The sequence below is a fragment of the Notamacropus eugenii genome, chromosome 3 (assembly GCF_028372415.1).
Source record: "Notamacropus eugenii isolate mMacEug1 chromosome 3, mMacEug1.pri_v2, whole genome shotgun sequence".
Classification (NCBI taxonomy): domain Eukaryota; kingdom Metazoa; phylum Chordata; class Mammalia; order Diprotodontia; family Macropodidae; genus Notamacropus; species Notamacropus eugenii.
This window is the reverse complement of record NC_092874.1, coordinates 397496894-397511155: the sequence shown is the minus strand read 5'-3', so window position 1 is coordinate 397511155 and position 14262 is coordinate 397496894. Positions and strand designations below refer to the sequence as shown.

At 36.3% G+C, this 14262-nt stretch overlaps 1 protein-coding gene across 5 annotated transcripts in view; it reads left to right on the top strand.

Annotated features, from left to right (window-relative positions):
* Window positions 1-14262, top strand: part of LOC140497226 (phospholipid-transporting ATPase ABCA3-like) — a 309351-nt gene that overhangs the window by 54329 nt on the left and 240760 nt on the right. For all 5 annotated transcript variants that reach the window (XM_072597909.1, XM_072597910.1, XM_072597908.1 and 2 more), the window contains exon 4: window positions 8838-8965. In XM_072597909.1, the coding sequence (XP_072454010.1) occupies window positions 8838-8965 (128 nt within the window). The remainder of the gene's footprint in view (window positions 1-8837; window positions 8966-14262) is intronic.

The window sequence follows — 14262 nt, the reverse complement described above, 5'->3', positions numbered from 1 at the left end:
ATTTGCCTGCTCCACTATAATGGGGCTAAGAATTTCTTGCTGGTTGCTGAAGTTGGGCTTGTTATTGACTTGCTGGGATGTTTACTGTCCTGAATTGCACTTACCTTTTACCTGAGTGAAATGGACCTTTAATTTCCCATTAATTTGAATCTCTGTGTCTCTGTGTCTGAATGCAGTTACTGAATGTAAGTTTGATTGCATTATGATCTGAAAAGGATTCATTGCCTATTTCTACTTTTCTGTGTTTTGTGGTGAGGTTTTTATGTTCTAGTACATGGCCAAGCTTTGTTTAGGTGCCAGGTTTCCTGGGGTAGAAGACTACTCCATCCCTTCCTTCTATTGGCTCCACTGTTCCAAGATTTTTCCTGGGGCACTAGTTTTTGGTTTTTAGAAGTAAGTGTTGGAGAGAGACAGTGATTTAGTCCTTACTCCACTGTCTTGGCTCCTGGAAGTGTCTGCTCTTTTAAAAAAAAATTGTGGGATAAGACAAGAATTTCTGTAACAGTATAATAAAAATATGTAAAACTGAAGCAAATTGAAAATCTATTGTGCACAACTTGCTATTTTATTTACATATATAATAGTTATATGTGACTTTTTTTTTTACTTCCCTATCCTAACTCTAGAAATGGCTACCACAAAACACAGATAAGTATTCATATGTAAAATCATTCTATACTTATTTCTGTTTTACCGGTTCCTTCTCTGAATGCAGATAGCATCTTCCTTCATATGTCCTTGGTAGTTAATTTGGGTATTTATAATACTCAAAATGATTTATTCACTCAAAGTCATTCTTAAAACAGTATTGCTATTACTATATAACAGTGTTCACTTAGCTCTGCTCATTTTGCTCTTCATTATTTTGTGCAAGCCTATCCATGTTTTTTTCTAAGATCATTGAGTTTATCATATATAATAGTATTCCATCACAGTCAGATAGCACAACTTGTTTAGCCATTCCCCAGTGAGGGGCATCCCTGCAATTTTGAGTTCTCTGCCACCGCAAAGAGAGTTGCTACACACATTTTAAAACATACATGTTTTTACTTTTTCCCTAATCATCTCTGAAAATAGATGTAGTAGTGGTATTGATGGGTCAAAGGGTAAACAGGCAGTTTAACAACTTTTGGGGCATAATTCTAGATTGCTTTCTAAAATGGGTAGATTGGTTAACAATTCCACCAACAATGACTTAGTGTCTCAATTTTTCCATCCTATCCATCATTTGTCACTTCCCCCATCGATCATTTTAGCCAGTCTGGTAGGTGTAAAGTGATATCTCAAGGTTATTTCAATTTGCATTCTTCTTACCAAAAATTATTTAGAGCATTTTATTCATATGACTATAAATTGTTTTGATTTCATTTTTGGAAAACTGACTCTCCTTGGATCTTTTATGCATGGAGGAATGACTTGCAGATTTGATGAAGTTCTTTACACATTTGAGATATGAGACCTTTATTTGAAAAACTGTAAAATTTTTTCCCCAACTTTCTGCTTTTCTTCCAATCTTGGTTACATTTATTTGGTTTGGACAAAATCTTTTTAATTTAATCAAAATTATTCATTTTCCACCTAATTTTGCTCTCTAGCTTTTATTTATTCATAAATTCTTTGCCTATCCATAAGTTTGATAAGTAATGTCTTCCATGTTCTTCCAATTTTCCTGTAAAATCTCTATATCTAGGTCATGTGTTCATTTTGACCTTATCTTGGTAAATTGTGTAAGATATTGGTCTATGTCCAGTTTCTGTCAAATTGCTATCCAGTTTTCTCAACAGTTTTTGCTAAATAATGTATTCTTACCTCAAAATCTTAAATCTTTACAGTTTATGTCTATTTTGTTCCAATCATCTACCTTTCTATTTCTTAGTCAGTATCAGATAGTTTTGATAATTATTGCCTTGTAATACAGTTGGCACTGCTAAACCTCCATCCTTTACTTTTTTTTATTAGTTTCTTTGAAATTTTGAAATTCTTGATTTTTTGTTCTTCCAAATGAATATTGTTATTTTTTTCTAATTCAGTAAAAATATTTCTGGTAATTTATTTGAGGAGACATTGAATATATAAATTGTTTTAGGTAAAATTGTCATTTTTATTACATTGGTCTTCCCTACCATGAACAATTACTAATTTAAATGTTAGTTGAAATAATGAGTAATTTTAGTAAAGTAGAATATATAAAGTAAATCATCAGCATTCCTACATAGCAAACAAGATATAAACATATAAACAAAATATAAACAAAACTCTGTAAGAATAGATAGTAAAAGATACTTCATTTAAAATATATTACCCTAGACAGCATAAAATATCTGGTAATATTCCTGTCAAAACAAACCTCAATATAAACAAAACTATAAAAATACCTTTTTATTCAGTTAAAATCATATTAAACTATCGAGACATATTTTTCTACTTTTACTTTTGATCACTTGTTCACCTGTCATTTTCAGGAGCTATTTTCTATTTCTCCTCATCTATTGGCTCCATTTTTTATTGTCTACCAGCATGCCAAGTTTTTCCCAATATTTAAAAAATGTTTACTAAATCCTGTCATTCCCTCAAGCTTACATCCTGTAGCTCTTATCTCTTTTACATCCAGACTCTTAGAAAGGGCTGTCTGTGCTTGTCTTCATTTTCTTATTTTTCATTCATTTCTCAGTCCTTTGTATTTGGGCCTCTTGATTCCTCTAGTTGACTGGGACTGCTCACGTGAAAGTGCACAATGTTCTTAACAGTAAAATCCAATGCCCTTTCCTCAAGACTCATCCTACTTGAATATTTTGCATCGTTAACAATGTTGACTGTTACCTTCTTTTAAAAAAAAATTAGTATTTTATTTTCCCCCAGTTACATGTAAAAACAATTTTTAGCATTTTTTTAAAGTTTTTGTCTTACAAATTATCCCCCTTTCTCCTTCTCTACCCCCTTCATTGAGAAGGCAAGCAATTTGGTATAGGCTATACATGTGTAGTCATGTAAAATATTTCCATAATAGTTGTGTTATGAAATAAAATACAGACCAAAAAAAAGCCAAGAAAAATAAAGTTCAAAAAATATGCTTCATTCTGTATTCAGACACTATTCATTCTTTCTTTGAGGATGGATACCATTTTTTATCATAAGTCCTTGGAGCATTATATTGCTGAGAATAGCTAAGTCATTCACAATTGATCATCTTACAATATAACTTTTACTTTGTACACAGTACATTTCACTGAATCAACTCGTGAGTTTTTCCAGGTTTTTCTGAGAGCATATTGCTCATTTCTTTTAGCACAATAGTATTCCATCATAATCACATACCACACACAGTTTGTTCAACCATTCCCCAGTTGATGGGCATCACCTCAGTTTCTAATTCTTTGCCCCCCAGAAAAGTGCTGCTATAAATATTTTTGTACATACAGTTTCTTTTCCTTTTTGGTTTTTTTTTTTTATCTCTTTTGGGATACAAACCTAGCATTGATATTCCTAGGTTACTGGTTATGCATGATTTTATGTCCCTGTGGTCATAGTTCCAAATTGCTCTACAGAATGATTGAATCAGTTCACAATTACACCAGCAATGTATTAATATCTCAGTTTTCCCACATTCCCTCCACCACTTGTCATTTTCCTTTTCCATCCTAGCTAAGCTAAGGGTTAAGAGGTAGCACCTCAAAATTGTATAATTTAAATTTTTTCATTACATCCTGGGCCATGTTCAGTTGTTTTGATGAGTACTTGGTGTCAGATGGCTTTAGAAGAGGTAATGCGACTGGTGACTTTGCACAGCCCTTCCTTACTCAAATCAAAGTGAATTGCAAATCATGTCATCATCTCCCTGATGTAATAGTCCTCTTCAAGATCAAAGGACAAATCTCTTGGCTTATTGTCTACCTTCTTTTCTCCATTATAAACCATTAATTATTTTGAGTTCAATGCAGAAGTATCTATTTATGAGGTAAACAGTGACTTTTAAAAAGTGTACATGAGAGGAACAGAACCAAGACAGTAAAGTAAAGGTAGGAACTCTAATGAGTTCTCCCCCAAATCCCTTCAGAAATTACTCTAAACAAATTCTAGAGCAACAGAACCCACAGAAAGTGGTGAAAAATACAGATCTATTGAACCAGGCTGAGAGAGGAGTGCATAACAGAGCAGGCCATACCAGCACAGACTGGGCCCCAGCAAACCCAATGCAGGCCCCGGGGTACTGAATCAATGCCAGCAGTGACAGTTTCCAGACTTCTCAGCCCACAGATGCCAAAGGCAACTTAGAAGGTCAGCAGGAAAGGTCTGTCAGACCTAGGTTAGTGAGAAGTACAATCCAGCACAGACTATGCTAACACAGCCCCAGCTGCAGCTCCAGCTGCAGCACAAATCTGACCACAGCAAACCAGGATTAAGCCTGTAGAGTGACAATCATCAGTGGTAGCAGCTGCTTCTGGAGCTCTCAATGCAACGACAGTAATGGGATTGATCAACTGATCAGAAGGAGATTATAGGTTCTTTTTGCTGATACGGAGGCAGGGTTTCATTGCTTTGCCCATCATTGAATCTGGGTTGCAGTCTTAGGAGGCAGTGCTAGGGCAAGGAGTACTGGCATAGCAGAGCTTAAAGTGGCAGTGGAGAGGGGACCCTCCTCATACTTCCAGGGAAGAAAGAGTGCTTGTGGTTGCTCACAGACCACAGCATAGTCCAAGAGAGGACAAAACACCTCTCCTTAGGTCATACCACTTTGAAAGAACTGAAATTAACAGGTCCCTAGAAGAATCTCTGTAAACAACATGTTGAAGGATTATCCCATTCACAATCACACTTACAATTATTATCTGTTTCTTTCTCTCCATCCTATCCCCCCCATCTGTGCTTTTATTTCTCCCTTCCCCTCCTCAAAAGAGTTTTACTTTTGACCACTGCTTCCTTTAATCTTCCCTCTCTTCAATCAGCCCCTTTTCCCTTTTCCTCTCTTACTGCCTATAAGGCAAGTTAGATTTCTATACTTAACCGAACATGTTATTCCCTCCTTGAACCAAATCTGATGAGAGTATAGCTCAAGCATTGATCATCTTCCTCTCTTCTTTCCCTCTACTGTAATATGTTTTTGTGCCTCTTCACGTGATGTAATTTATGTTTTTGACCTCCCCTTTTCCTCCTCTCCCTTCACACTCCTTAATTAGTTTTTTTATCATCACATCAATTAATTTATATCCACACCCTCAATCTGTGTATATCCCTTTCAGATGTTGTAATAAATATACAATTCTCAAGATTATCAAGTATCATCCTCCCATATAGGGATGTAAACAGTTTGCCCATATTAAATAACAAAATTTTTTTTCCTGTCTACCCTTTTATGCCTCTCGAGTCTTATATTTGAAGATCAAATTTTCTGTTGAGCTGTGGTCTTTTCATCATGAAGGGCTGAAAAATCCATTATTTCACTGAATGTCCATCATCTTGCCTGAAAGATTAATCTCAATTTTGCTGGGTAATTGATCCTTGATTGTAGTCCCAGTTCCTTTGTCTTATGGAATATCATATCCCAATCCCTCTGATCTTTTAGTGTAGAAGCTACAAGGTTCTGTTGAATTCTGACTGTAGTTCCTTGACATTTGAATTGTTTCTTTCTGGCTGCTTGCAGTATTTTTTCCTTAACCTGATAATTCAGGAAATTGACAACAATATTCCTTGGCATTTTCAATTTGGGATCTCTTTCAGGAGGTGATTGCTGGATTCTGTCAACGACTGTTTTGCCCTCTGAACCTAGGACCTCAGGACAGTTTTCCTTGATGATTTCTTGGAAGATATTTTCCAGGCTCTTTTTTTCATCATGGCTTTCCAGTAGACCAATAATTCTCAGATTTTTCTCTCCTGGATCTGTTTTCCAGACCAGTTTCTTTTACAATGAGATATTTTATGTTTTCTTCTATTTTTGCATTCTTTAGATTTTGTTTGACTGATTCTTGATGCCTCACAGAGTCATTAGCTTCTACTTGTCCAATTCTGATTTTTAACAAATTGTTTTCTTCATTTAGCTTTTGCACCTCCTTTTCCATTTGTCCAATTGTTCTTTTTAAGGAATTATTTTCTCCAGTTAGATTTTGTACCTCCTTACCCATTTGGCCAATTTTAATTTTTAAGGAGGTGACTGTATTATTTAAATCTTTGGTCATTTTTTTCTTCTACCTCTCTAATTTGTCTTTTAAAATCCTTCTTGAGCTCTTCCAAGAATGCTTTTTGGGCTTGAGACCAGTTCATATTCCTTTTTGAGGTTTCAAATGTGGGTATTTTATCAATCCTGTCATCTTCTGAATTTGCATTTTGATTTTCCCTGTCCCTATAATAAGATTGTATGGTTTTTGTTTTCTGATTTGTTTCTTGCTCATGGTTATTGAGTTTTTCCTGGCTTTTAAGATAGATCTCTGCTTCTGGGGTACAAGGAGCTCTTTCTCATGTTTCTTATACTGGGAGCTAGTGACCTGGTAACTGGCATTGTGTGCTGTGGCCTTATGTTCTTTCATCTAGAAGCTATATAATACTGCGGCTTATCTGGTGCTGCATTGGCTGGTGTGTGCTAAGGCCAAGGCCAAGTGAAGTCTGAGTTTCCCTGGGGGTACACTAAAACTTGCAGCATGAGGTGTGGATAATAGGCAGTCTGACCACTGGAGGTCTCCTCCTCCCCTAGAACACAGGCAGGCTCAGCAGCTGGTAGATCCCATCTGGGCTGGTGTTTGCCCAATTCCCCTGGCTATGTTAAGGCACACTGGGAGTGCTGGTGTTGTAACTCACCAGCTCTACCACCTTGGGGCTCAGGATCTCCTACTGGGCTGCTATGGTGGGACTTGCTGGAACATCTCTAGTGCTGCACTGGTTCTCTTCAGCCACGTTAAGAGGGATCCTTCTCTTTGCTCTCCCTAGTCTCCTGAGCTAAAAGACTGCAGTAGCTATTCTTCTGGTCCCACTATTCCTGGATTTGTCCTGGGGCAATATTCTCTGGGTTTTTCAAGGTCAACAAGGGAGGGTGAGAGTACTTACAGTTTACTCTGTCATCTTGGTTCCTGGAAGTTCAAGTAAGTGACTTTCAAACATTCAGTCTGGTGGCTGATAGTGCCAGGAGCAGGCTCTGTTACTGCCTTGGCCCTGTGCTTCATTCTCACCTCACTCTCCTGTAAGTATCTCTGAAAACAGCTGTACAAAATCCATGAAGCTTGAGACAGTTCACTCTCTACATGGGAAGCAGAGCCCTACCTTAACAAATAATTTAAAAAGTCAAATAATAGGCAAACAACAAAAAAAATTGACTATAGAGACTTACTTTGATAAAAAAGCTCCTACTTCCAAAGCCTCTAAGAAAAATATGAATTGGTCTCAAGTCATGGAAGAGCTCAAAAAGAATTTTAAAATCAAGAGAAGTAGAGGAAAAATTGGGAAGAGAAATAAGAGTGATAAAATAAAAGGGGGGCAGGATAGGATAGAGGGAAATATAGTTAGTGTTTTGCATGACTACACATGTATAACCTATATTGAATTGCTTGCCTTCTCAGTAAGGGGAGTGGCAAGGGAGGGTGAGAATTTAGAACTCAGAAGTTTTAAAAATGAATGATAAAATTATTTTTACATGTAACTTGGGAATAATAAGACACCAAATATATGTATACTACCCACCAAAAGAAAAATAAAATTGTACTGGAGATCTAAGTTCACTATTATCAAAGTGTCTTCCCAGTGGATGCTGGAAAATTCATAAGCTTCTTTGATATACACTTGTATAGGTATTTTCCCTATGATATCACGCTGTATGTGAGTGCTTATGGCATCAAATACTACTTAAATCTTGGAGCTTAACAAATGCCTTTGCTCCCTTGTGGTATAATTCACAATGTATAATTCTAAACCTTTTCCAATACTATATATGTATATGATGTTTTACATATAAATATATACATATATGTCTATATGTACATTATATATAATTTTTTATATGTACACATATGTGTATATTTACATATTAAAATCACATTTAATCTCACAAAATCCTGTTATATAGGGTTAAATGTTATATAGGATATAGGTATTATAGCTATATTCTTATTTTGCACCTTAGGAAATTGAGGCCTAAAGAGGGAAGTGACTTTCCTGTGGTCACATAGCTAGTAAGTGTTAGAAGTAGGAGTCAATTTTTTCCTGACTTTAACATGGTACTTTTTTTTTTACTACAAAATATTCTTTCTTAGAAGTCTTCATGCTGACCTCGACTTTTTCCAGCATCTCTGGACTTAATTCATTGATAGGTTTAAAAATTCTTGTCATAGCTCATAGTCAGATGGTAAAATAACCAGTATCTTTATGCTACCACAGATGATTACTCTTTCTGTAACTACATTATTTCTTCACCCATAAACAAACATCAAAGAACATGTGTGGATCAAATGAAAATAGTTCACTGTTTAAAATACCTATAGAGGTATCTGGCTTCTTCACAGGGTACATTTCAAAGCTTCAGTTGTTGTTTAACAGAGATTTATTGAATTGAGTTTTGAAGTGGTCTAATGGTCACAGATTTAAGATAGGAGAAATTATCAGATATTTCACTTATATAAATAGTGTGGCATAGTAAATAGACGAAGCCTTTGAATCAAGAAGACCTAGGCTCGTTTTTTACCTTTGCCACTTTCTGGCTCTGTGGTCTCAGGCAACTCTCTAAGACTGTTGGTTATAGCAGAGAAGACATCAGTCTACATTACTGGAGGAAATTCCTCAACTTGAGCTTCTTACACTATTAAATCATAGAACTGTAGAAAAAAAATGTATATAAATTTAAAAATTTTCTCTTTCCACAGTTACTGGCTTTTCTTCAGAGAACGCTTTTGAAGATTACATAAAACATAGTGGTAACTCTTCTAATGTTCTGGCTGCCATAGTTTTTAATCATGACTTCCATGATGGCAAAGATATCTTACCCCTTCAGGTAAGAAAATCTTAACACAATTTGGTTGTACTTCCTTATCGCAGATATTTAATATAGTCTAGAAATCCACAGATCTAAAATGTCCTCAGTCATTAATAAGATCAACTGTCATGCAATGGTACTTTGATGTTTAATTTTTTGTCACATGCTAGAGGATCATTTTCCTTAACTGCCATGTGGGGGGGTAGTGGGTACAAGAAAGAGCCAATCAAAAATGAATTTACTTTGGAGGGAACAGGTTTCCTTAGCTTTTTTTCTAAAGGGGAACTATTTGTGTTTGCCTGGAGTCTTACTATTAATGATAAACCCCCTTCCTTCACATTTTTTTCATTGATTCCTTTGATAGTCTGGACTTTTTTATTCTTCTGGATGAATTTGTTATTATTTTTTCTGATTATTTAAAGTAATTCTTTGGTAGTCTGATCAGCATGGCATTGAATAAATAAGTTAGTTTACTGACCAAACATTATTCTAAATACTGTGGGTACAGAGAAATACTAAATACTACAAAAGTGCTACATACCTAAAGTTCTTGACAAACCAGCTAGCAATCAAGAAATTCAACGAATAACTAAGTAAATTACTTCCTCCAATCCATGACTGAACAAAGTCATTGAGAAGCCCTTGGGAAATAAGAAATACCCTCTAGCAAAGCCAATACAAGTAAAAAGGGACTTCCTGTGTAATCAGAGACCACTGCAGTCCCCAAGATTCTGACTACTGAGGCACCAAGAGTAGGGGGTGGGGCTCTCCTGAAAAAGTCCCAATGTGGTACTATTTGCAACCTTGAGGTGGGTGTTGAGGCCCCAAGTGATATGGAACCATAGTGTTCATACCAGGATAGCACACGCTTAGATAATCTTGAGGTTCCAAGCATTGTGCTCTGAGATACCTAAGATGACCTTGAAGAGATAAGGAGGTCTAATCTTGGCAAGTGAAGGTCAATTTAAGAGTCCTTGAGATCCAACTCAAGGAGGACTGACCACCTTCATTCAAAAGTTAGATACTGAGGCAAATGCTGACCTAGGCTCAAAAGCCCCAATTCAGAAGCTAAAGCTTTAGATGTAAGTAAATTAACAGCCAGTACAAAAGAAATTATTATAGTTCTAGACATGCCTCTAAGTTAGGAGGGAATATCTTTGTTATAATTGTAAGCATAAACTCAAAGGAAGAAAAAAATTTTCCTCAAAAACTATATGAATACCTAGATTTTTTTTTTTTAATGAAGTAAAATGCTTCTTCTGTAAAATGGAAATAATAACATCTCAGGATCAATGAGAGCATTAAATGAGACAATGATTGTGAAATGCCTTCCATATAGTAGATATTATAAAACTTAGCTATTATTACTAAGAAATGAAATTCAGAAGCAAGTTGAAAAAAAGTGAAATAAAAGCCCCGGAGGATAAATTTGGAAAATATTTAGAAAAAATATGATAAAATTTTCACCAAAAAAAAATGGGCTCACTGAAAACCAGAATAGCTCTAACCAGTCAATTACTATATGACAGAGCAAACATTAGAATAAAAAGATGAAAATAGTTAAAGTAACATAAGATACTTGGTAAAAAAAAAAAAAAAAACCACAGGAAAAGAGATTTTAAAAGAAAGAACTTAAGAAACATTGAAGTTCTTGAAAACCATTAAAACAAAAAAGCTGGACAGTAAATCATAAATGAAAACTGTCCAGATCTTTAGGATCTGAGGGCAGAGCAAAGATAGAATCTACCAGTCATCTCCTAAAAAGAACTCCAAAACAAAAAGTCACATGCACAGTTAAGCAAAACAATATCCTTCAGTTATTGTATAAAAAATTATATACATTTCATTCTGCATCCTAAATCTATCAGCTCATTGTAATAGATAGTATACTATAAATGCTGCATGTAACAGTAAAATAAGAAAAAGAAATTGAAAGAATGATAATATGTAAAAAAAGAAACAAAATTATCACAATTTGAAGATGATATGATAGTAAATTATGGAACTCTAAAGAGTCAAAAATTATTTGAAACTAACTTCAACATATTCGCAAGATATAAAATAAGTCCACCTAATCATCCAAATTTCTATATAATACCAATAAAACTCAACAGGAATAGATAGAAAAATTCCATTTAAAATTACTATAGATTATATAAAAGGCCTGGAAATCTACTTTCCTAGATACAAATAAGAACTGTGTAAGTAGAAGTATAAACAACTGTTTGCAGATGTATGGAGTTCATCTTTAGGGAAGAAATCACTTACTAATGAGTAGGATGAGGTAATTGCTTGTCTTTCATTCTTGAAGAAGACCAATGACATCAGGAAGGTGATGTCTTGATTTGAAAGCTAATTGAATCTAAATGAGACCAAACTGTGTAAATCATCAGCCTCACTCTCTCCTCTGGAGCCATTTGGGACCCTGGCAAGATATACAGGATGACTGGAGATGGCCCTTGATGCAGTGGGAGACCTTGGCCTTTTTAAGCTAAGGTCTTTACCAGGTCTCACTTTGTGTGAGACAACACTCGTTAAAGGCTAGATAAGAATTCAGGCCAAAGATGGCCTAGTTTGGCTTCCCAAAAGAATCACTCTGGATGGGGAAGACCTTCAGAGTTTCTGGCTAGAACAGAAACAGTTTCTGTTTATAATCATTTTGAGCCACCAAACCCAAACAACGACCAAATGATACCTGAGTTGGGAACTGGTTTTGGCCAATCCGTGAATATTTTTGCTCAGAAAACCCACAGACAGAAGTCTGTGGAGTCACATAGAGTCATTCAAGATGAGGTAATATAATAAAAGTGATAATACTATGTAAATTAATTTGCTTATTCAATGCCATGCCAAGCAAAGTACCAAAGGATTACTTTATGGAAAGTGAAAAAAATGATAAGGATATTTTTATGGAGGAATAAAAAATTAAGAATGTTAAGAGAAATAATGCAAAGGAATGACAATGAAAGGTACCTAATGGTACTAGAGGTCAAACTATACTAAAAAGCAGTAATTATTGAGGGGCAGAGCCGAGGTGGCAGAGTAAGAGCACAGACTCACCTGAGCTCTAGCACAAATTCCTTCAGATACCTTTACAAAGAGAATCTGAAAAATTTTAGAGTGACAGAATCCATTAGGAGACAGCATGTGGCAGATTTCCATCCCAGGACAGCCTGGAATGTTGACAGGAACAAACTATTACACAAGGCTGAGGGAGTGCAGAGCTCCCAGGCTGCACTAGTGCAGACTTCACCATAGCAAAGCAGAGTAAGAACCACTGGGGCAGACTAAATCAGAAGCAACAGGGCAGATTCTCAAACGTATCAGCACAGATGAGAGTCCAGCAGAACTGAGAGAGAAGCACAGAATCCACAGCAGCGACTGCAGTCACTTCTGAGACTATCAGCCCACAGACTAATGTTTGAGAGTCACCTACTTGAACTTCTGGGAGCCAAGATGGCAGACTAAACTGGAAGTGCTCTCACCCTCCTCTTGCTGACCTTGAAAAACCCAGAGACTATTTCCCCAGGAAACATCTTGGATTAGTGGGGTCAAGAGAAGGGGCACAGCAGTCTCTCAGCTCAGGAGGCTGAGATCATCAAGGAGGGTCCCTCATGCTGTGGCTAAAGGTGACCAGTGCAGGACAGGAGGTGTCCAAGACAGCCATACCTTGGTGAACCAGGAGGAGATCCTGGGGGGAGTGGAACCCTTAAGCAACAATACCAGCACCCCAAGTGTGCCTTAACACAACCAGGGAACTGGGAAGACACCAGCACAGACAGGGATTCACCAGCCACTGAGCCTGCTTGTGCTCTAGCTCCTGGAAAGAGAAGATCTCCTCTGGTGAGACAACCCCTCCCCACCACCTCCTCCAGCAGCTTCAGTATAACCCCAGGGAAATGCAGAAAGACTTTACCTAGCCTCAGCCTTGGCACACACCAGTCAGCTTAGCACCAGGTAAGCTGCAGAATTCTAGCTCCTAGCTGAAAGAACCAGAGACCACAACATACAAATCCTACAGTTTTCAGCACAAGAAACATGAGACAGAGCTCCCCGCACCCCAGAAGCAGTGAACTACTTTAAATGCCAGGAAAAGGGCAATCATCAATAAGAAGCAAACCAGGAAAGCAAAGACCATAGAATCTTACTATGGAAACAAAGACCAAAATACGAATTCAGAAGAGGACAACATTGACACTGTACTCACATATGAAACCACAAAAGGGTAATATGAACTAGTCTCAAGCCAAAAGAGCATTCTTGGAAGATCTGAAGAAGATTTTTAAAAGCCAAATTAGGTAGAAGAAAAACTGACCTATGATTTTGAAAATCCAATTGACAAAATGAAAAAAATTCACTGAAGAGAACAGCTCCTTTAAAAAGGGAAATTGGGCAAATGAGTAAGGGGGTACAGAACTTAACTAAAGAAAACAACTCCTTGAAAGAAACAATCTGACAAATGAAAAAAGAAGTACATGGCACATACACAAAAACTGGTCATGCACTAGGGCATAAAAACCTTACAATCCAGTGCAGAAAGGCAGAGATAGTCAATGCATCCTTCTCAGATCATAATGCAGTAAAAATTATATGAAATAAAGGGCCATGGAAAGATAGACAAAAAATTAATTGGAAACTAAACAATCTAATCCTAAAGAGTGAGTGAGTTCAACAACAAATCATAGAAACAATCAATAACTTCATTCAAGAGAATGACAATAATGGGACTATCCACCAAAACTTATTGGATGCTGCGAAAGCAGTTCTTAGTGGAAGTTTTATATCATGAATAAACTAGAGAAACACTATACACAGTAACAGCCACAGTTTCTGAGGACTGTTTCTGAAAGGCTTAACCCTTCATATGCAGGGACCTAAAATATTCCCAAAGGACTCTTGAAGCAAAATGACATCCACATCCAGAGAAAGAACTATGGAATCAGAACAAAGAATGAAGCAGACTATTTTCTTTTGTGTTATGTTTTGTTCTGTTGTATTTTGTTTTGTTTTTTCTCATGGATTTTCCTATTCATTTTAATTTATCTATGCAACATGATTAATGTGAAAATGTGGTTAATAAGAAAGTATATATAGAACCCGTATAAGATTTCATGCCATCTGGGGAAGGGAAGGGGGGGAAATGAAGGGAGAAAATTTCAAACTTATTGAAGTGATTGTTGAAAACTGAAAACAAATAGTTAAACTTTTCAAAAAGCAATAATTATTTAAAATGACTTGGTACTAAATTGGTAGCAAATTGGCACTAAATATTTACCAGGTCATCGGTACAATAATTTGGTAAAAAAAAAAAAAAA